Consider the following 25079-nt stretch of genomic DNA (forward strand, 5'->3'; position numbering starts at 1 on the left):
AAGATTAATTTTCCATACACCTTGCAATGGAGAATGTAAATACGAAAATAAATAATTCCTCTTTCCCATATCTGTCTCTCCACGTAAAATACAAAGGTGAAATTGTACACATCACATCAGCTGCACAGCCCTCTGGGAGTACATCTTATCTGCAGCATTGGCTCAAAACAAGCAAATGTTTAAGTGGTTTCAAAATCCAATGACTCATCAGCTGACCCAGGCGTGCATAAACTAATACTGGTTACCAGCTAAGCATTTTAGATGCACAGCTATAAAAACGTTACACAAATAATCATTAAGGACCATTGTGGACCATCTCCGGACTGCCCACGGAGTCCCCCGGGTGTATTACACGATTACGAACATCCTTTCTGGTCATGTCCCACTATTGCTGAGTTATATGAACATATCATGGGGGCATTCAATAAGATTAACAATACATCTGTAAAAAATGTGTGGAAACTACCATGTGGGGCCTAAGATAAATGGGACTGACTCGAGAACAGAATATTTTGTTAAGGACTTCCAATATAGCCGCCAGGAAAACCGTATTGGGTACGTGGAAGAATTACGGACCCCCCACCGATACTCAATGGCTGTATTCATTAGGGCCCAATCTCAGCACTCGAGCATCTGAGCTATAAGCTCAGAGACAAGGATGAAGAATACACCACGTGCATGGGGTCCATTCCTAAACCTTAGAATAGTCTTAAATACCAAAGCCCAGAGTGGCGATGACCTGCCCCCATCCCTCCCCCAAAGAAAATCCCCCCCCCCCCGCCTGCTCTAATGAGTCTGCTTTGCCTGATATCGTCGATGCCCCTGGTAATGCCATCCAGAACCTCAGGATGTTGCAATGTATGATGTGATGGAGGATGTGGAACTAAAAAAAGTATGTATAAAAAAAGGACCGCTGTGAAAAATGTTAATAACAATAAATAATGCCTCTTTACCCCAATGTTGTATCTCCCCATGAACAAAGGTACTTTTTAAACATCCCATCGACGTGCAAATAAGGTTGTTTCATTCGAAAAAAAATTGTCTGCATATCTCATAATGGGTGAGCTTTCCCTCTCTTCATCTCCCATTCGGTGTCTACGCTCTCGGTAACGCACGAGACATCAAGTCCTGGTGCTGGGGTTGCCCACACAACGTACGCAACTTAAGACTCAAAGACCCTGACGGCAACACAGCAAAACCACAGGCAGCTGTCATGACACACGAGGAATGCAAGCGGTCATTAGGCACAAACGTTTTTGTTTTGACTTATAGACAGCAGCTGTGCTTAACAGAATTAATTGAAAGATTGATCTTTGCCATGCAATTCAAGTTGCTGTTATTGACAACAGCTGCTTTGATGTATTTTTTGGGGTAAAAGTTTTACTTAAGAAAAGGCAGCTTCAGACAACATTCATCACGGTGTGATTATATTTGTCCTTAATGTGGATTGTACCGATTGCAAGTGGATTTGCCAGACAAGCAGAGTTAATACTTATGTCCTCTTAGTGTGAAGTCACTCCATGGCCTAACGAGCATGACGGCGTGGCTCATATTTGTTGGTGGCCCTTAGTCAGTGATGGATATTTCATATTCCCAAGGCAAGAGCCTGTCTGTCCACAGGACTACATATATTGGTGACTTGATGCAAAGTGGACGATATCATGTTGACCCCAGAAGGGTAATAGGATGACTGAACCCCCAACTGAGATTTTAACTCACAAACGGCCTGGAGGCTGAGCGGTAGAGCCGATTGTTTCCAATCAGAAGGTTGCGAGATGAAGTCCTCGTTTGGGGTTGACTCAGCAAATAATTCCTCAGGGATCGATAACATCAGTAATACTTTGGGCGGAAGCCAACAGTGGCTGTCCTATGGTTAAACCCACCTCCTGCCATAATAACGTGGAATTTCACCACTCGTTCAGGGCTGTGAAGAGGAGATGAGCCTCTCCGTATTGCTCATTTGTGCAACAAAAATCTCATTATCTTTTTTGACTACCAATTGAAAGTGAAGGAAACTCTCTGCCCCCTGGTGGTTCGGGTGAGGCGTCATTCGAAGTGGCACAACCCATGAACATGCGCCCGCATCTCAAACCACAGCAATGCTCAGTAGCAATAAAATTCAAGAGTTCCAAGCTATCAGGAATGTAAACTAGCTGGGTGGCGAGAAGACATACAAATGGAGCTTGCCAGCCCTGTATTGACAGAGCTGCCATCGGAAGTATGAGATTCAAGAGCTTCAAGCTATCACTAATGTAAACCAGCTCGGTGGCGAGAAGACATACAAATGGAGTTTGCCAGCCCTTTATTGACAGAGCTGCCATCGGAAGTCTGAGTATTTCCAAAGCAAATGCATCGCTTTGTGTGTGCAATATAAAACATCCACGCAAACGTGTGGATTGTTGTCTGTGGCAGAATTATTTACTGGGGCCAGGAATTTGATTTGTTCGACAATGCCAACACAATCTGTCTGCCTGGCCTCCATCCATAGCCCTCATCAAAGCCTCTGTCCACTCAGAGTCAGCCTCATTAATTCATATGCGATGCCATAACTGTTTTCTTTAGACTCCCGTGCCAACCATGTGTTTTTAAAAGGCACAACTATTGCACAACATTATATGGTTAGAGAGCGATGATTGTGATTAGTGAACCACTAAAGCAAGAAAAAAAGGGATTTATTGCTCACATGAGCATGGAGGAGTTACTCATCTTGTGTTGACAGCCTTGAGCCTGTGGTGGAAATTCCACATTCCACAAGGTCGGGGGTAATTCTGTCCGTAGGACAACCAATAACAAAGGGCTATGTATGTGCTTCCATGATTACATCTCTATATATATGCAAATGATGCATTTGACCACATCACCTATAATGCAACCAGTCTCGTCGTGAGATCTCGGAAGGTAAGCATAGTGGTGGCCCGACCAGTAAGTCACCAGCAAGTTGTCATTGGACCTGCGGGGCAACGTGGGGGGCAGCAGAGGGCAGTGCGACAACATCCAATGCTGTATTGTACTTCTATGCTCCCGCGTCTATGCTTTCCTCCTTCACTAAGTGGCCGTCCATAAATGACGTCACGCGATTTTGGACGATTTTTTACCCCCCCCCCCTCTGCCCTTCGTCACAAAAAGTCAGACCCCCCCTCAAATATGACGTCACAAAGCTCTGCCCCCCCCACCCCCCCAAAAAAAAACATGCTTCAAATCGCTTTAAACTATTGTCATTGTAGTGCGTATTTAATGTGGCGCTGCACTCTGATGTTGTAGGAGAAAACATTTGTTAAAAAGTCAATTTAATTAAGGAGAACGTGTTGTCGATATTTATTTAAAGTTGCGCATTTTGATGTGACGTCACATTTCTCACCCCCCCCCCCCCCATCGTCACAAATGTCTGACCCCCCCCTCCCCTCCCCAGGTGCGTGACGTCATTTATGGACGGCCCCTAACCGGCACTAACCCGCGTGGTGCAGTGAGGCCAAATAGCCTCTGTGAGCTGCATAGCCACGGGGAAGCTCTCATAGCCGGCAGGGTCCCAGAGATCTTCGCATCGCCTCCTTTTAAGCGCCCCGAGGTCAAGGCTCATTTCCTGGGCTCATCGGACTTTTTACCCGTGCAGCTGCCAGGCTTTTGAACGCTTTGCCTTTGCCAATGAGGCAATCAGAATCGTTAGAGATATTTAAGTCTGCCCTGAAATCTCGCCTCTTCAGACTGGCCTTTAACCACCGCGATCTGTCCCCTTTCCCCGGTTCTGTTCACGTCACGCTTCCCATGCACGGTGGCGTATTGGAATCTGCGCTCGAAACGCGCCTTACAAATGTAAAGTATGAAAATGATTTGTGTTAAGTTGCACGTTTGGAGGAACGCGCGTGAAATGAACAGCGACGTGGCTACACTGCACGGGGTCGTAGAGTGATCTAACGGGTGTGTGTTTCCAAATCGGAGTGGTTCAAAAAGTGGTAAAGTGTTGCTTTAACACGCAGGCTTTCACGACCAATATCATCCATGATACAGGTTTTTTTGGGTTAGATCGCATAAATATATAAATGTGTCATTAAACCCAAATGTGTCTGTCGCCTGATGAAGCTAGTTGTAATTACTGGCAAAACGTCGTACTCAGATTGTAAATGTTGTGGCTTGGCTCTTCAACACACCGGTGTGCTGTACTGGTGACGAATTGGCATGTTCTGTTTACGTGACAACCCTTACTAGTTGGCTGTGTCGGGTGGTGGCGGGTTTTAAGAACACATTTATATGTTTATGCGATCTAACCCAAAAAAAAACCTCTAAGTGTGTACAATATTAAAAAATAAGCATCAGCCCAATTCTTATCCTACACTATTTACTTTTCCACAATAAACCAACCAGGGACATCATTGAAACCCACTCAGGCTCAGCAATGTAAATTACAGTGGACTCTGGCACGGCCACTTACAACAACCCTCCTTCTTTATCCTCAACTTTCTGTGTAATTGAAAAATAGACCTGTCAGTTGAAAGGCTCTTGGCCAGACTTAGGTAAAATTGTTCATCAGTTGGCCACAGATAACTAAAGCAGGACTCCGGTAATCCATAATGCACGGTGATATGGGGGATCGATCAACAGATTTTTCAATCCGTGCTGGACTGCGCAGATTAGTCCCATGTTGTGTGAAAATGTTTTCTCGCCGACGCGGTGTGCAGTGGATTATGGGAGTAAAGAGTCACGTGACTCATTCACACAAAATTCGCAGATTACTGGGAAAGTACCGGCATTTAACCAGGAGTTAAGTTAATCCTCCGTAATTTCACCGTTTATAAGGTTCAGAGTTGTTGTAAGACCCAGATGAGGAAAGCCTGCCAAAAGGATCACTTAAAAAAATTTTTGGGGAGTCTATTTAGTCATATCCAAGTCTATAAAATACAAAATTATTTTCTACAAGACACATCACGTCAGCAAAGCTAAACTGTGCTGATGCATAACATAAGCTAATTATTATTGCAGACTGCGATGCATTTTCAATCCGCTGCATTTCACTGGTCTCTCTCCTGCTCTGTCATCCTCTCTGCAGCTCCGCATTCAAAACACTTCTCAGAGTTCGCATTGCACAAGAATCCAGCGGCCTCTTTGCAACAACCATTTTAAAATTATAAAATGTGATACCATTCTGACCGATTGTCGTAATCCATCGACACCACCGAAATGGTGTGCCGCGATGTCTTCAAGGGCATTATTGTCCCTGGCGACCTCTGGATTTTTGTGTCTGAAGGTTTTGGTGATGGCTCAACAAATAATTACAATGACACATCATATTTACATGTTTACCCAGAAAAAAGCCCCGATACCCTTTATCAGGAGAGTCCTTCTTTGCGATGTTTTGGCCAACACTAATAACACTGTACATTTTAAGGCATGGAATATGACGTCGTCACGTCATTCCTCAAAGAAACGTGAGGGCGACTGGAGGAATCAAACTGTCGGCTCCATGCACGCAGGCTCAGTGGTGAGTGCGCTGACCGCTAGGCAAATCCAGCCCCCATAACAGTAACGGAGCATAGTATTTCCACTCGAAGCAAATGGGAATACCACATTACCTACCTGTTTGTTAATACAGCCATTCTGTCAGCCAGCCCAGAAATACGCACTCCACTTCATTAATGCGCCTGGGGGACCCTTTTGCACACGCTACATAGGAAACGGCATTCTTTCGGAACGGCATAGCGGCGCGGTTTCAACCGGGATAAGACGTCGGTGAACATTCGCGGGGAGCGCAGGTAATGGCACGGCATCTCTGGACCACCCTGAAGCGCCTACGAGAGCGGTTTCACGTGGGTGAACTTGTCAACCTCGTTCCATGACAATTTCATGGGATTAAGCAGATTGCTGAAACCTCCACCAGGCTGCTGCACTCCACAGCCACGCTTTCAAATTGAGAACAGTGGGCTCTCTGTGCCGACTGTGCTGTGTTTTTCCTATTTGTCTCCCGCGTTCTTGCTTTTTTGGAGCACGAGATCACTTGTGGCAGATGATGAATGCTGAAAGAGAAAGCAGCTGGTATTTACTTATTTATAAGAATTAGAAAAAAAATCCTTCCACGCCCTCCCCCCCCCAGCTCCCTCTCGGTCCACCCAGCATCATAAACGGGTACATGTCAGCTAGTTGCTCGATAGGTTGTGTATGGTGGGGTAAAGCGTAGGTACTTTCACCTCGTCCGAGATGCCTGCCTGGTGTGGAAGGTTGGGCCGCTTTGAACTTTCCATAACGTTTAGTTGCGATTTTGTTGCACAGGGAGGGATGATGGACTGATTTGACCCGCGACTTGGAAATGAACTTGCAACGTTACTATGGTGAGAGAAGAATTAATAATAACTGCGACACCCTGGATGATTTGTATTATACTGTCAATCAGTTTTCATTGCACGTGCTAATATCCCCCTCAATGAAGTCGGCATCAGTGCACATTACGACGGAACGGGAACGTTACAGGGGACACAGAGTAACAAGAATGACAAAGAAACGCGTCACGTCCTCAGCGGCTCACACCGACTGAGCAAAGTAAATTGGAACCGCGCTCACTGTGTGCTGTAAACAATTCAATTTGCACGATAGAGCACTGCATACAAATCTTGTATGATGAACAGGCTCACCATAACCATCAGCGTTTATCAATCCACTGCTGATTAATTATAAAACTAGAAACTATTTTTTTTTATTTTACCATGTAAGACCTACTGAGCTATATCGCCCTTTTTCAGAAGCGACCTGGCCACGAATGATAAGCCCAATGAAGTGACTTCTTACGTGGACATTTATATCAGCCAAATACACTAAACGCATGTTTCTAAATGTGAAGGGAAAAATCGGAGGACCCTTAGAAAAATCCACGCGACCACACGGAGAACATGCAAACCACAAATATACAGGTGGAAGGGTCGGCATCGAACCCACGACCTCCTGTATATCAGGCGAGGTAGTTAACGTCTCCCCAAGGTGTGGCCATCACCTGGCACGCGTGCGCGAGCTGATTTCACCACTCCAATTCGTCGCTGGACCTCTTCTGACATGCGTTATATTCCTTGGTTGTGACTGTCATAATTTTTTTACCATCGGCCTTGCTGTATATATGAGCATACTAGCTTTACTACCCGGCTTCGCCCGGGACTTGGATTCTTGTCTTGGATTAATACACGGCCTACGCGGAAGGTGGGGGGGGGGGGGGGTGCGTGACGTCAGCAGGCACACTGCGTGACGCCGCCGCGTGCGGGTGACATCACAGATGTGACGTCACCGCTCACTGGCCGTGCAAAATATATCCATTATTGCGCCCCCCCCACCACCCAAAACACAAAAGTCTATTTTTATACTTTTTGCATTGTGTGCAGTCTGAAAGCTACCCACATGCCAAATTTCAAGTTTGTTGCATGTCGGGAAGTATGCTAAACATTTCGAACAGACACACATTCACAAATTTACCTTATATATATAGATATGACCAACAAACTATAGCACATTCCAAGAATAAAATAACATAAAAAAAACAATTTTCAAGGTCATCATCCGTTGTCCATCTGGAACTGGATCAATGTCTCCAAGATGCCGGGACCATCCCACACTGTTCCTGATGCCACGCTCCATCTCGCTCATCAACATGAGGCTGAGCTCATCTGCACGGTGGTCATCCTGATTACACTTATAAAGGAACGCTTTTTTATTTTGGTCGCCGAATCTCTCCACTGATTTCGGGCATTGCATGAAACGTCAATTAAATTGTTATCTATTGCAGGCAGTGGCGATGATGACAGTGGTTGAGGATTTTCAGCCTTGAATTACATATAAACACGTAACATGTTTGTTTTGGTTTTCATGAGTGCAGCGCGCTCTACCACTACGTCGCTGCATTTGATTTGAGCGCTCCATTATGAAAACGGTGACTTGAGTTGAATTCCTGGCCATAGCTGAGATCTGTATTGATATCAAAACTAGTACTGCCCTCCCACCCCCCACTACGGTGCTTTTTTTCTGGAAGATTTTTACTGGTTTTTCCTGGATATTTCTGTTGCGAAACGTCACTTTAAGATGTTCTTTGTTCGTGATTTGTTTGTTACGGTTGCACCCGAGTCAAGAGCCTCATGGCTCACAGGGTTATACCTAATACATTAAACTCAAACTGAAACATCACCATTCTATACGGTATACGGACCGGTGTGGTGAAGTATGGTCAAACAGCTCCTATGATTAACACGTATGGGAAGGCCTTTATGCAGCAATCAATTTACAATGGGTTGTGACTAATTAAACATGTTATAATAAGTAATGGCTTACATTCGTAATGATAGTTGAACACAAACGTGACGTGACAACCTACGTGTTTTATTTACTACTGCTACATTGACACATATTTGACTTAATCCAACCACAACTCATGGTGCATTGCATAACTGATGGTTAGTTTAAAATACACAACAATGGATTCACAGAATTTGTAGAACGTGATAAATAATATCCCTTTTTCTCTAAGTATAAAGCGGGAGTTTCCCTTCAATGGGGAGGCAATCATCTGCATCGTTGGTCCTGAACCAGTTATGAAATGGTAAGAGCCAGTCTACCCATGGAACAACCACTGTTTACTTCCCTCAATGTACTCCTAATACACATTTTGATATTGCCGCCATGGTGTAACGTTTAAATCACTGAGGTGGCTGGTCAAGTCCATCAATGAGGCAGTTCAGAATCAGAATATTTATTGACGCTGGAGGAATCCGAGTAGCTACAAAGTTATTTTTTTTTCACAGATGTCCAGAAGGGGTGGGTAAGAACGTTACAAGCAATGGCCAGGTTTGTTAAATCTCCCTGCCTCCATCCACCCAGCAATTGGGTACCGACAGTTAGCCGATTGGCAGGCGTCAGACCGGCACTCAATATCAGGGCAGAATCCCTCGAGAGAGAGGATATCTGAAGCTCCCCCTGATTGAGGCTCTAATGCCAACATTGACGTGAGAAATACTATAAACTAAACTAAAAACATTTTTTTTTTAAATCAGGTAAGGCCCACTGAGCTATATAACTCTTTTTTAGAAGCGACCTGGTAACAAATGATAGCTCAATGCAGTGGCCTATCGTGGGGGAAATTGATAGCAGCCAGATACTCTTAGCACATGTTGATTCTAAATGTGGAGGGAAAACCCGGAGGACCCGGAGAAAAATCCACGCCACAATAAGAAGAACATGGAAACACCAAATATACAGCAGGCGTCAGGAACGGGATTGGAACCACGGCCTCCTGCATACCAGGCGAGGTAGTTAACATCTCACCGGTGCCACCCCTTTACCAACCTGGGTTGTCATCTTAAAAAATATTTCCACACACCGGTGCACCACATTCAGTATTCGACACGGAACCTGATGCCCCAACCAAATACCAACGGGGCCAATTAGTTGGGTTCCACATTCATCGTAAATCTATTGCAAGAACCAACACCCAGTGCTGCTAGACATAACACATATTGGCCCGTAGCTTCTGCTCTTGTTAAGTGGTTTGACTTTTTCTACAGCAAAAAATGCTTGAGCTGCACTATTAAGCTCTCATGCAAGCTTCAAAAGAATGGCAAGGGTACATGTCACCAGTTGTACAACAAATAGAAATTGTAATGTGTGTACAGGCCACTATATATATTTTTTTACTTTACACAATCCTCTTAGAATGTTTTTTTAGTTCATTCTAGATTTGAAGTTTTCGTGACTGCAAGGATCCATACTCTTTGGTTCTTTCGGTAAAGTCACGTAGACGCAAAAATAAATAAATAAATATTGCGGCATCATCATGATGATTGCTTGTGTTGCAATCGAAACGTCGTGATTTATTTATCGTATTTATTTATATTTATTTTTTCACCTACGTGACTTTACCGAAAGAACCAAAGAGTATGTTTTTTAGTTTTCACTTTTTATAAAGCAGTTATACACACAGTTATCCAGAAATATCAGGCAAAGATTAGTACTCAGTGTATAGAGGCCTACTGGTTTGCAAAGCCTTGGATTGACTAAGATGTAAATATCAAATTCATCGTGGTTTAAAGTTAAGGCTTAATTTGTAATATTTGCGATGTATTTACTTGAGGATGAACTTTACCAATAATCACACATGGATCATTTGTGGTTTGATGTTGATGATAATCACTTTTGACCCAGGCTCAGGTCTAGTACCAAAACATCCCTATTGTGCTTTTTTAAATATATATATCAGTACAGGAAATTGCCCTTAAATCTAAGAGGCTTCGATTGCTGTCGGATCCAACATTGCGTAGGTCAAAGCCAAGTATCCATGTTTCTTAGTGAGATCGCAATGCTAAGTTACCATCACTCCCTCTGCACCAGCCAATCAGCTGCAACAGTTCAGCTAATCACCTGCGAGGTGATTTTAGCTTGTTGGCCAAATGTTGCGGAAGTTCCTCTTCTCCTACCAAGGAGAAGGGTGGCTTTGCAGCATTCATGCTTTCAATGACCATCGCCTTAAGAAAAGAAGTAATATGAGTGTGATTTTGCGTGCACTTATTGTGCGAGTATATGATCATGCATGCGCGTAATGGTTCTAGTGTGGTTCTTTGCATGGGGATGTCTTTATGTGGGTGTGAGAGTTTTCTCGTACGTGTGCGCAGCGGTTAGCGCGCTGTGCTACGAACTCGGTGGTTCGAGTTCGATTCCCGTTCACGACCAATAAGAGTGGCGAATATTTGAACAGGCCCTCGGGCTCCCCTAGGTCGACTCAGACTCAAATGAGTACCTGGTGTGGTGTGTAAGGATCGCTACTGGGGAGACAACAGCGGCCGGGCGTGGTGCTGCTGGCCACCCACACCATTGTGTACCGTTCTGGCCTTTATAGGTGCTCGCTAACAAAAATTGCCCCAAAAGTCTGTTAAAGGCTTTTGCCTGCACTTGTGTCATCAGTGATGGCGACCGCTTGTGTTGCGGTCGAAACATTGTGAGTTTTTTGGGTTTTTTTTCACTTGACTTTACCGAAAGAACCAAAGAATATTCATTTCTGCAGTCACGAAGTTTTAAGTCAATATGTGCTCGAAGTATTTGGCTGCTATGAATTTCCACATAATGAGCCATTTCGTTGAGCAATCATTTGTGGCCAGGTTGCCTCTGGAAAAGAGCTATAAACACTAGCTCAGTAGAGCCCTACCTGGTAAAATAAAAAAAATAGTTTTAGAAGTAGTTTTTAGTCTTATACCATTTATTTTGCATCAATCCCATATGGAACGGAAGTTATAGGACAAGATTTAGCTTACACAACGTCTAGAATTACATAAGTCATGTTGTACTAAGATCTGTTAATAAACATTAAAGAAGCATTCTTCACCCTATCATCTTTGAAAACCCTGACTTTGAAATCAGGGTTTTGTATTGATTCACAATGCAAAGTTAGTTTAACATGTAAGCTCTAGTGACCAATATTACCCATAAGAAATGTTTTTGGGTTAGATCACGTAAATATAAATGTGTCATTAAAACCGCTCGCAGCCGATACATCCATTTAGTAACATAAGTGGGTTTGCTTTCTAACACACCGGTGTGCTGAACTAGTAACTAATTGGCACATTTTGTTTACGTGACAAACCTTACTAATTGGCTGTGTCGGGTGGTGGCGGGTTAAACGACTCATTTATATTTACACGATCTAACCAAAAACACCTTTGTTATGGATAATACAGAGTTAGACTACATTAACTACTCGTAAAATTCAGATATGTGTGTGAGTACACACTGGTTTACTTATCTTTACAGAACGTATAGAAGTATAGGTACAAATAATGAAACCCTTTGATATGATATCTGATAAACAACCGATTATATATGACCCCGGTTAGTGATATGTTGCGCACTCGCAAGGCCGCCTAACACCACAAAGATATTTAGGTGTAAGACGAAGACAATAGCTACCGCTCGTAAGTGCAACACAAAGCTCACATCTTCTTTGGTTCTTTCGGTAAAGTCACGTAGAATGAGAATAAAATAATAAATTGATAAAATAAAATTTTATTTTATCAATTTATTATTTTTATCAATTTATTATTTTATTCTCATTTCTACGTGACTTTACCGAAAGAACCAAAGATGAATCCTTGCAGTCACGAAAGCTTTAAATCGAAACAAAGCTCACAGTAAAAGTACTTCATTGCTAGAATCAACACTGTGTTTTATCTCATTGCAGATGGTGCTTCGAGCGAGGGGGGGACCCTTTCACCTGGCCTGGATGTCTCAGGCTTGGTGTCTCGTCGCTCACGCGAGTCACTGTGCGCCTGAGAGTGAGCCCTGTTCACGAGGTAGAGCGCTGGATTGAAGCAGCAGTTGAAGCTCGCCAGGCACATCATGATGTCATGGATTTTCTCGTTCCCGCAGATCGTGAATCCCCAGAAGACGATCTTGTTGACGTGGTATGGCAAGTGGCAGATGGTGAAGATGATGGATACCAGCGAGATGGTGCGGACCGCCCTGCTCCGTTGAAACCTGGTCTCCTCCTGCGTGGCGATGGCGCCAGACATAGATTTCCTTAGTGCGTGTATCATGCAGCAGTTGAAGACCATGATGATGAAGAAAGGAACCATGAAGCCTAAGATGATAATGGTAATGCCGTACGCCGTGACGGTCGAGTCAAATATGACGAGACTGTAACACCTGGTCAGGTTGGTGTTGACATCGCTGTAGGTCCCTGCAAAATGAATAAAGGGCAGCGTTTCTGTCAGAGTGATGGCCCACACGATCACACAGAGGACCGCGGCCACTCTGAGCGTCTGCCATTGCCGAGAGGCGATGGGATGACAGATGCCGAGGTAGCGGTACAGGCTTATGGCGGTCAGGAACAAGATGCTGCCGTACATGTTGAAGGAGAACATGAACCTTACGAGACGGCACATCGTGTCTCCAAACACCCAGCTGTTGTTAACGATGAAGCTGTAGATCATGAGAATTAGGGACACGGCAAAGAAGAAGTCGGTCGTGGCCAGGTTGAGCATGTAGAGTGAGCTCGGGTTCCATTTCTTATCCTTGAAGAAAAGGCTCCAAAACACGAACGTGTTGAGAGTAAGTCCAAGCAGCACACAGATGGAGTAGAAGAATGGAAGTAGGGTTGATCGATAGGTGAAGCTTGTTACGCATGTGGTCTCATTCACAGAGCCCTGTGAATCAAGCATTATTGTCTTGCTGCTCGGCATTGCAGAGTATAAACTTGAGACCTGAGCCGTTTCAAATCGCTCAAATGATGGTTGAAGCTCTTGCATGCTGCTGCGCTACCTCTGAAAGAAAATAAATCGCAAGTGATGCACAGTTAAATACAAGTCACTGCAGAAAGTTCCACTGTTGCAACATGGGTTCCAAAGTCAGATTCATTCGAGAAACAATTCAAAGCATGTACGCACTTAACCGAGCGTTGGGCAGTGTTCATCGTCATCTATTGCCCTGCTGATCTGCCACAAACCACGCAGTGCTCACTTTATATCCCATATAGGGATGATGATGGGTCGACACCCAAATAGGATTTGATCTCACAATCTTTTAATTGTGAGGTGCATGCCGTGACCACGTTAGCTGAATGGATAATACTTCAGGAGTCGACACAGTGGAGGGTTTCATTGCCACAGCTCTCTGTGGATAAATGACCAAAGCCTCCCACGATGTTAAAGACTTTTTGACTTTACTCAACTTAATAAAAAAAACCTTTGCTAACGCCGTTTGTCAACATTTCAAATTTCAAAACAGTAATAACCATTCCTAGGTTTCACACTCTTGATTTACCCACATTTGAGACAATTATATGTAATGAGACTCATTGGGTTGTCATCTCCTTAAGAAAACGACATCGATTAATTATAATACCAAGAAGACTACAATTACCAAGGAGACCCCCATGCTAAAAGTGCACATTTTTAAAAAATATATTATTTGTTATTAATTATATTGTTTACAGGAAGGGCATGTTGGCACAATGTTTCAGGATTTTATCTTCAATTAAAATGAAACCTCAAGATAACTTACGTAAGGCATTATACCTTATGTGCTTGTGCGTGCAAGTAAAATCAAATAAAATATGAAAATCTCTCCCTGCTAAAAAAATAATAATAAAAATTCCATTAATTTACCCAGGAAAGCCACGCTAATTCTCCAAAAAAAATTTTTCAGGAGGGCCCTGAATTTCGATGGTTGTAGTGTTTGGCTTTGCGTGGGAGAAACTAAATCATCCAGAGAAAACCCATGGAGGTGATGGGGGTAACACTCAAAGCCCCACACAGGTACAATAATCAATTTCCGTATGCCAACTTCTGGTCACTTCGCAGCACAAGTCAGATGGTCATTTAATTACTAACCAAGCTCAACTCTGCTTAGCTTCCGAGATCTAGGGTGGTTGTGCCATCAAATGAGCACCAATGGCTTTAAGCTAGCAGTGGGATTGCCAAAATGCTATGGCGGTTACTAAGCTATCCGTAAGTCAACCACTCCCAACATCCCACAAAGTGATATGTATTTTATTGACCCTGATATGAGTATAGACTGATAACCCCTTGACTGGGCTTTAGACTGCCAAGATTCAGATTGTGAGCCAACAGCTCTCAGAATGTTGCCACCCAGCCATATTGAATGCCTAAATGTTGTTGGTATTATATAACACACATCTCAATGTCCTTAGCGATTGATAAGTACTATATACAGTTTATACGTTAAATTAACCCGCGTGTAAAACGTACCTTCATCTAGACCGGCACCTGTCTCAATCACACGCTTAATTCGTCCCGGGCGCTACGCTTCTTCGTGAACACTGCAGGCGGCTAAGAATGATCCAGGCATGTCGCTTTCAATCCAGCAATTATAGACACCGACCTCGGGCTACAAACCAGCACAACAAAGGCTAAATTAGACGGATTTACACCTGTTCCAATGGTTGTTTCCCCCCCCACCTCCTTGTTGCACAGAGGCTCCAGTTCTTTGGAGGTCGGTTTGATGCGGTTATTGACAGAACCACTGGCTGGAAACTCCCAGTTTAGGTTTACTGCCAATTAGGCTTTGATCTGCTGCCATGTGAAAAGGTGCATTCTGAAAATTGCTGACTTCACGAAGCGAGCGAAGCCGTTCGTTTGAAATTCCACATGAAAGCACATCTTGCTGATCGGAATTGTTGGGCATGTTTTATTTTCAATAAAAATGTTTATAAAGTGCAATGCATTCACATTTTATCACCTTATATTCAACATGATAGCAAGCTACTCAGGTCTCTATGTGACTCACAGCTGTGTTGACCGCAACACTACTGTAGTGGCAAAAATGTATTCTGTAAAAGTGGTTCTGATGAAATAGATGTTTCAACCTCCCAGCTCTGTAACAAAGACTGCACCAATGCATTCAACTACATTTACAATTATTTTCATCCCTTCCCAATCCACTACTGGATGAATAACTCCAAACACCGTGTCCGCCACGAGCAAATTGTGACGGTTGGAACTTATCCCGGCCCTAGATGTTCGTGAAATATCCCACAAATGCATTTGAGGCCGTATTGTGACTTGGTGGCCCCTGCCATAGATCCGTGGTATTTCCTCCACTGGCGCAGAGCCCGCGGTGGAAATGAGTACTTCTTCCTTGCTAGTTTTAGCAGGGAGGCACTTTGACTTTCGTGCCGTGGCGCAGCCAATGAAAACATCTCTTTACGAGAATGTTTTATGGACCAATCCCGTGGCTTTTGCTCGAGAATGGATCAGGATGTTTTGCTGATGAATATTTCAATGTCACGTTGATGTTGAATAAACGTAGCACACCGTCATTATGTATATATAGTACGTTACTTACAAGAGTTAAATAAAGCTTCGTAGTTTACGGGGGCAAGTTCCGTGATCGAGGATCTGTTGAGGCTGGAATGGCTTACCAAGGGATGGTGTGGTCAGAACCATGCCCAACTGCCGTTGTATCCCCATTACTAATGTTTACACACATCACGAGGTGCTCCTTTAAAGCCGGGGCTGAGTTAAACGAAGGAGAAGCCTAGGGCTGACTGGTTCATATGCCACTTGCCAGGAATCAAAACTCATTGCACGAACTACTGCAAAAGGCAAAGATCCCCCGTATAGCCTTAACAGAATGTTGGAGCAAGTGTTTATAGTGAGCACCTATGATGGCTGGCGTGGTACACGAGGGGGTGGGTGACCAGCACCACGCCCGACCGCCTTTGTCTCCCCAGTGGCGATGATTTTATATACCACTCCAGGTACTCATTTTAGGCTGAGTCGACCTAGGGGAGGCCCAGGACTGTTTCAGAAAATCGTCACTGGTGTTGGCCGTAACACACACACACACACTTGCACGTGTGTGTACGTATGTTGCATTCTTTTCGCAATTCCCATGCGGATATATTGCACTGGTTAGGCAAGAGCTGGCTTGGTGCTACTGGTAAATATAAAAGACTTCTTCCACAGAAATTCCTCATCTGATTTCTACCGCAGTGCAACAGCTAATTAGCAGTTGACAGTTTGTAAATATTCTTACAGGGAGACCGCTCATATGAGTCTTGCTGGCTCTTTATGTTTTAAAATGAAACACTATTTATAAAATATTTATATTGAAATCACCACAGTGCAGTGCTCAGACATGTTAAAAGCTCGGATTTGTTTTTAAAGGCATGAATTCATTAGACCGTAGTATATCATTGGATTGCTGCCATATAGAATGGTTAACACACTGGGCTGTATAAAGTGGGGATACCCACGTGTTCACCCACCGCGCGCAACCTGCAATTAGACTTGCATCGTCGCATTAACTGCCACGCTTGGGAATCGCACCGGTCACTGGGCAAAGTGTGGGCACGCCTACCTTCTACAAAATATCTGCCCACAGTGGAAGAGTAGGCCAGACACCCCCTACAGGAGTTCTCTAGAACTCCCTCGAGTAATAAAACTGCGGCTGGTGAACTAGGGGATGGCCTGAAGCAACAATATCTCAGCAGAATCATTCGCGTCAATTTGGAAAATACATATTTTGAAACAGATTTGTGTATTATAAGATTTGTACAAAACTAATACCCCATCGCGTAAAGAGAGAGTCCTTGCCTGTACAATTGGCAATCCACCAGTATTCATCCGAGCAAGCCTGGCTCTGTTAATGAGACACCTGCGTGCAGAGTTTGCTTGTCTCGAAACAATGACTGCTGAAATTATGCATTCCCTGGCGGCTTTGCGGCTGATGGGTTGCGGTAAAAAAAATGTTTTTATGTTTGTTATGTGGAGACAGATATGTTAAGTAGATTGTAGTCTGTTTTTGTTTTCATTAAGCAACACTGGGGGATAGAGTGTGCGAGGTTTGATAGCGACCTTTGAATAGCAATGGAATCAAGCAAAAGGAAGGAAGCAATGGCAGGATGTGGTGGCACCAATGGCACTGGTGCTGACGACCTCTTCACTTTGAGAATACGTTTGTAGTAGTGGGTTCGATTTAGGCGCTCACTAGAACTGGAGGCAACACGTTTATTAACCAACACAACAGGTAACTCTCATCGTTAACAGGATAACGACATAGGGTGGTAACCACCGTCCCTAACTTAGCTAACACACGGGGGGCACTATGTTACCGGACCAGGACAGCTCAACACGCTGCCGGGTCCACTAGCAGAGACCGAGAATCGTGGATGGCGGCTTCTTTCCCAGAGTCGATCCAGCGGAACAGCCACGCTCCCTCCCGGGACTAAGCTTCTCACCGCTCCTGCGTGGCCGGCTCCGCCCTTGGCCACGCCCCCTTCCAGATCCTTCCGGAGGGACCCTGGGTCCATATCACGTGACCCTCACACACCCATCATGAGGTCCCCTTGCCCCCTCATCCAGTCACGTGCCCTCTCGGGTTCACTCAGGACATCATGTCCTGACCCGACCTCAGTGACACCCGGACTCTAGTGAGCCATTCCGTGCCATGCTCACTCTGGTGCCATAGAGCGGCACCACGCATACAGTACAACTCTTCACTCGGTACTGTCGCTACACAGTAGTGACACCATTTATGTCGCTACACATTTATTAAATTATTGTGGCAGAGTAACAGAGATCGGTGCTTTGTTTTAAACAAATTGACAGTGTTGTCAATACTGGATACTGCACTTAAGCACATTATATCCACCAATGCTTCTAGATATAATTACTTATAATAATCCACGTAAAATAGTTACATAATTCCGCGTCAAACCTTTCCCCAATCATCTTATGAGCATTATGGCAGCGTTCATATGGCATCCTTTAACCATTAGCGGAAATTACACATTCCTGAAAGGGGACCAATCCCACGGCTGACTTTTCAACAAACTGGGTTAAACGTCTTTGGTTCTTTCGGTAAAGTCACGTAGAATGAGAATAAAATAATAAAATAAAACAATGAAATTCTTACGACGTTTCGGCCACAACACAAGTAGCTGTCCTCAGGTGAATAAACAGGACTGTCCAGGAGACAGCGATGTCTTCCGGACAGTCCTGTTTCTTCACCTGAGGAAGGCTACTTGTGTTGTGGCCGAAACGTCGTGAGAATTTCATTGTTTTATTTTATTCTTTTATTCTCATTCTACATGACTTTACCGAAAGAACCAAAGAAGATTAATCCTTGCAGTCACGAAAGCTTTAAATCGAAAAGTGGGTTAAAGTTGCTCAACCTCCAGTGGATGATGGGCTGAACTTTCCCCCGACTGGGATTTGATCTGACATCTAGTTCAGCGGTCGTAAAACCTTTTAAGGAAGAAGAGCCATTTTTTTTTGTCTTTGACCCAAATAGTTCGAGACCCGCATCACACGCAGAGCTACTTGTAGACAAACACCGCAGCAGGTATATAGCAGATGACAAACACATTCTGACTTAAATAAACAAAATAGGTGATGGAATAAACTGCGTCTATTTAGTTGTTTCCCCCTTAGTTGTTATTTAATACTATAGTTTGCACATGTTGCTGTCACCAAGACATGCTATCGTGACCCATTTCCTAGACATGCTATCGTGACCCATTTCCTGCCATATTTTATCAAATATTTTTTACGTTAAATTATGTTTAAGAGTTACCTTTTTTTAACAGCAGCATGCGGCTCGGAATCCGTAGCTTGATCTAGTCGAATGCTCTGCCACAGCGCCACCCAGCCACAATGTAAACATCACTCCCATCACGCAATTTCTTTAATGAAGCCTTTTAAAGTCTCCATTCGATCCTCATACTCGCAAACAACTCTTTCTAAAAGGCCAACGCGTAAAATAAATGTTCCTTCACCGATCATTTTGTCGTGAAAAATGTTGACGTAAACAACAGCACTCCATTTGTGATATAGCTCAACATGTCAGATCAAAGTGTCTCCCTACTCAAACGAGCACTGGGTGTTGCCAATCTCCATTGGTGGGCCCCGAGTCAGTTGATGGAAAATCTACCATCTCCAACGTGGTATCCGGTCTCTGTAGGACAACCACTGTTTACCTCTCACTAAGTGAGATTCATTTTTATTGGCCCTGGGGGGACCATGGACAGAGTTAGCCCCCGGCTGAGATTAGAGCTCGGAACCTGCTAACCATATTCTCTGGTTGTTCACTTGACACAGTTGATTTTGCTGTGACTGTTCCACCTGAAGACGGAAGCTTGTGTTGCCTCCGAAACGTCGTGATTTAATTTAGTTGTTTTATTTTATTTTACCTACGTGACTTTACCGAAAAAACCAAAGAATATGAATCCTTGCAGTCACGAAAGCTTCAAATCTAGAACCTGCTAACCGTCGACTCAGCACTCCAAGCACCGCACCGCCAGGCCACATTCAATAAGCTGCCGTTAGCTCTCCGTGTTGCCTGGCATGATGTTCGACATTTCGATCCACATCTTGGGAGCTTCTTCGGGAACTATAGTTCCAGGCATGTAGAGCGAAACGTCGGACATCGTGCCAAATAACATGCAGTACGTAAAAAAAAAACAATCACATCGAAGAGTTATGCTGCACGACCGTGAAAACCTGCGTATGATTAGGGCAGCATTCCAATGAACGTGTGATAGTACGGTGTAGATGGTTCAGTTGTCCTTGGTTCAGCTACAATCAACCGTGGCTGGGAATAGAGAGATGAAACGTTCATCGGTACTAACGTAAGGGTCCTGGTTACAGGAACCCACTGGCCTCTCTTTAAAATGTTGGCAGGAATGTAATATGAATTGCCTGCTAAAAAAAAAACCCTGAGCTGCCGTACATTCCGCTCCTATGTTCAGTCCAAGTTGAATATTTTTGGAATAACATTTTAATATTGTTCTCTTCATCATTTCCAACCCAGAATTCATAGACAAGCCGTGGTTATGTTACATGTGCAGTTGTACACACAATGTCTCATGTAGTGGACCGTGTATTTAACAGAGACTTGGAAGTGGCGATGCAGCCATTATTTTAGTGATATGTCCACCTCCAGAGGAATGATGTCTATAGGTCTATGAGTACATTTTGAACTTATCTCTGTGGAATTTTGAATGGTTTCTCAACGTGTTCATGGGTTTTCTCTGGATACTCTGGTTCATTCCAAAATGATAAACTACTCACAAAGGAATTGGTGAAATATCCCAGATTTAAAAAGTTCTGAACGTGCTACTGAGGCCTTCGTGGGTTAACATCAGCACCCAAGTCAACCACAATATGTAGTTTGATCACCACGTGCAAAATATAGTCAGGTCCTGCAATTTTGATATCAGGGCTATATGATATATTCAACCACCATTGAGTTGTGGCATAACCAACACGGTGGCTTGTAGCATAGTATTAACAAACCTTGATTCTAATCGTACCATGATTACAATCAAGCCTTGTTTAGCAGTGTGTTGTAATAATTATCACAACATACTACTCTATGGGACGTCTGGTAAAAAAAAAACATTACCATGCGGCAGAGTGTACAAAATTATTTGGCACGTGACGGGTACTGCAACATTCGACCATGTCCATCGAGCGCTTGCTGAGCTGCATGAGCTTCCGGTTGCTGAAGAAATACATTAAAGGTCACTCTCATTACACACAAAGTGCTTGCCACAAATGCACAAAAAGCAAACTCCGGTCATCCTCGCAGCGGCTTTAGGCGAAATATCGAACAAAGATGCTCACTGCATCGCCCGCTTTAAGATGCACTTCTACCACCGTCTGGAATGCTCTTCCTTCCGCTATTAGGAAGCCACTAGAGCTATCCACTTTTGAATCTAGATTGGCAACTCATTTCTTCAGAACTGTTTTTGTGTTTAGTTTGTTGTCCATCCCCTGCACCTCCGATTAGCACGGTCAGCTATGTACGGTGCACAAAAAGTTCAACATACATACAAACAATATAGAGATGTTAATCGATTATCATTTTGTAAAAAATGTTTATCTCTAAATCATTGTTCAATCGCGTTCAAGCTGTCAGTGAAACCATAATCATTAGGACAGAAAATCAAATCAACATTTCAAAAATGGTCAGATAACCAAATATCAAGTGATAGATGCCTTCTTCATGAAGCAAGCGTTGGCTAGAGCTCATTCCAGTTGGTGCTCCTTAGCCAGTGATGAAAATACCACCTTCCAATGGTCGGTTAAGTATATCCACAGCTCAATCACTAAAACAACTATATTAAGATTCTTAATGAGCTCATGCAAAAATGCAGCAGCTCGCCTTGCATCACGGACAATAGAAAGGGTTGTGCAGAGGAGAGCACATTTATATAAGTAAATGCAAATGTTTGGTGTGATGCCCGGGATGTTGGGACGTTTCGTAATGGCAGTATTTTTTTTATAGGGTTTGGACACGTAGCATTGATCAAATGTTGTCGTTTGCCAAAATGTACAGCCACCACCCTAGACTAATCTACACAAAAGACGCGCACGCACAGACGCAGCCAATATCTCCACACGAGAGGCTCAGCATTCATAATCCATTAATATATTGTTTAAAAAATATACATTTTAATATGTTATTGCAAATTCCCTCTTTTTATTATGCAAAGGATATTATGTTTTCCATTTTTTGAAGGAGAAAGAAACATCTACGAAATGATATTGTCAATTAGTCAATACGGCAGGTACTGTGCATTTAAAAAAAAGCGTCTTACGTTTATTAGAGAAAAGATTAGATGTATTTTGCTGTGTCGTGAGATTCTGTGTGCGGAACTACAGTAGTTTAATCGTGAGATGTGGTGTAAGTTATTAAAACTTTCCTTGATGCAAGGTCTCGTGACAAAACTGGTAAAAATTAGTACATGTAATCGGAAGAACATATGTGGTCAGATACAAATGTGTTGGATGTTGCATAGTAAGTTAGAGTCCATTGAGACTACAATTCCCTTGAGCAATGGCTATCTGTGAGAACATACTCGTAATTCTATTATTTTGGATGAGATCGTGTAGGCACAATGCTAATGTTTAACTCTAACCCACCACCGCCCAAAAGAGCCAATCAACTCAAGTTGGCATATGATGGGCAAATACGAAGGGATGTTGAAAAGCAAGAAAACAGTTTGATGATAACACATACCTGTCAACCCCTTATCAGTGCCTCCCTTATTACAGAGCAATTCAGACCTTATTGGTCACTGTGTGCAATTATGAATCCCAATGTTCATCCTACAGTCCCATCACAAGGGGGAAACACAAATAAATAGTCAATATATATTTTTTTGCCCGTATTGAAAGGGCTGTACGCATTGAATCTGAACATTCAATTTCCCTGTATAAGAATACGGGGTAAACCGTAAGGGTTGACAAGTATGATCAAATTTGTTGTGAAAGCCTACTCATACAATTATGGTTGTAACTATCGCAACTCTGTGCTCCCTAGCTAGTACCAGGCCAATTTCCGACAGCCTAAAATCGGTACTAGCTAAAGGGTTGAATTTCGCTGTCACCCCTAAACATATCCCAGTGGATGATATCATTGCCCAGGTCGACATAGCAAGATCTGAAATCGCTGCTATCCTCACAAATGCTAAAAAATCCATCAGCAAGGACGACCGTTTTGAAGTCGATCAATTAAAAAAGAGAGATGATATTGTCATCCTCTCAGCCGACAAGGGCAATGTCACTGTCATCATGGATAAAACCACATACAACAACAACATTCAGGACCTTCTTAATGATGACAGTTATACCAAAATCAACAGAGATCCTACCAACCACCTGGCCACGAAAACCAACAATATCATCGCTAATTTGACTTCCCTTGTCGAACCGACCAAGCAGCACTCTCTAAAACCTTCCGCTGCTAGACCACCCAGATTTTATGGGCTTCCAAAAATCCATAAAGAAGGTACTCCACTCCGTCCTATCGTATCCACTATTAACTCACCCACCTACAAACTGGCCCGATTTATGTCTGAGTCTTTGCAACCATTCACTGGTAAGACCACCTCATGTGTACTTAACTCAGCTCACTTGGTATCGTTAATTAATGACATCTCACTATCTTCAGGTGAATTGCTCGTTAGTTTCGACGTAGTTTCTTTGTTCACCAATGTACCTGTGCCTGACACCATTGCAATCATTGAAGATTTGGTTCAACAAGGATTGAATGCTGATGTACCGGCCCTGGTGAGATACTGCCTCACCAACTCTTACTTCACCTGGAATGGAACATTCTAGAAACAATTTCCAGGCACCCCAATGGGTTCTCCCTTATCTCCAGTTGTAGCCAATGTTTTTTGCATGGAAAATTTTGAGACAGACGCCATCCAGGCATCCACTCTACGTCCGTCCTTGTGGAAGAGGTACGTAGATGACACGTTCATCATCTGGCCACATGGCCGACTAGCTCTGAACCAATTCCTCAACCACATAAATTCCATACACCCAGCCATCAAAGTCGCCACTTAGGTGGAAAAGGATGGCAAGCTACCATTCCTGGGTGTTCTAATCGAAAAGAGACCAGATGGCTGAATGGGCCACTCTGTCTACAGGAAATCAACCCATACTGATGCCTACCTGATCCCTGACATGCAATACCCCGGCGTCTACAAACAAAGCTGTGTCTGTGGCAGTAGTTACATTGGGGAAACTAAGCGACATGTTTCGGATCGTGTTCGTAAGCATAAGACATATTTTAATCACCCGTGGCTGATCACTGTTTTAATGTGGTTGGCTCACACGAAATGTATTTCTCTAAGACGCAGGTACTTTGCAAGCCCACTGGCTATCAACAAAGATTCGTTCATGAAGCTATCCATATGTACAGACATAGACACAATTTCAACCGAGAAGATGGGTACAAACTCAGTAATCATTTGAAGGACGTTATCAACCAGTTTAAGTCATAACTGGCTGTGATGTTTCCATTTTGTCGCCTTCCGATGTTAGTTTTATTTTACTAAAGATGGGACAAGCAATTCCAGTTCTTGCGGTGCTGCCCCTGCATTGGGCATCCCACAAGTTGTTAATGTCTCCAGGGCTCATGCGTCTACCGTTCTCTTCATTCTCCGATTTCACATTCACATAACCATCTCCGCTTCTACCTCACCATGATACTTATGCCCCGCCAACGTCGTTGGGTGGTCCACATGCAAGTTTTTAATCCGATTTCACATTCACATAACCATCTCCGCTTGTACTGCCCCAGGGCTCTTGTGCCCCATCCACTTCGTTCTGACACTTGGACTACGCTTGCCTTCAGTGGCTTCCCTCCATTTCTTCCACCTGATGACAGTCGCTTGTGTTGCGATCGAAACGTCGTAGTTTTTTGTTTATTTATTATTTTTTGACCCTATTGACGTGACTTTACCGAAAGACCCAAATAATATGAATTCCTGCAGTCACGATAAGCTTTAAGTCGTGATCATAGATCGTGCTGATGAATCTATTTTAATGCTGAATTGCTCAGTTAAATCTCGCAACTCTTACCCGAATCTATTAGAAAACTCCAAAGTCAAGAAGACAGCGTGTCTCCCTGCTCAAATGGACGTAGGGCTGTACTCATTTATGATCGTGGAAACTGCACATGTCCATGTTAGGAGCCAGTCTCTCTGTATGTAAAAAAAAAAATTAAAACGTCAATGGACTTAAACATGACAGTGACATGGTTGGTTAATAACTGACTCCTATCTTCCTCTGTCATCTGTCTCTCCTCTCGAATAA

General features: G+C 43.5%; 1 protein-coding gene across 1 annotated transcript; it reads right to left on the bottom strand.

Annotated features, from left to right (window-relative positions):
- Window positions 1-12099: 12099 nt before the first annotated feature.
- On the bottom strand, window positions 12100-13184 carry LOC116940096 (P2Y purinoceptor 3-like). Its single transcript, XM_032949430.2, has one exon. The coding sequence runs from the start codon at window positions 13182-13184 to the stop codon at window positions 12171-12173; it is 1014 nt and encodes a 337-aa protein (XP_032805321.2). The 3' UTR covers window positions 12100-12170.
- Between the last annotated feature and the right edge of the window lie 11895 nt (window positions 13185-25079).

This window comes from Petromyzon marinus, chromosome 7 (assembly GCF_048934315.1).
Source record: "Petromyzon marinus isolate PM22_M1 ecotype Great Lakes invasive population chromosome 7, UKy_Petmar_22M1.pri1.0, whole genome shotgun sequence".
In the NCBI taxonomy this organism is placed as follows: domain Eukaryota; kingdom Metazoa; phylum Chordata; class Hyperoartia; order Petromyzontiformes; family Petromyzontidae; genus Petromyzon; species Petromyzon marinus.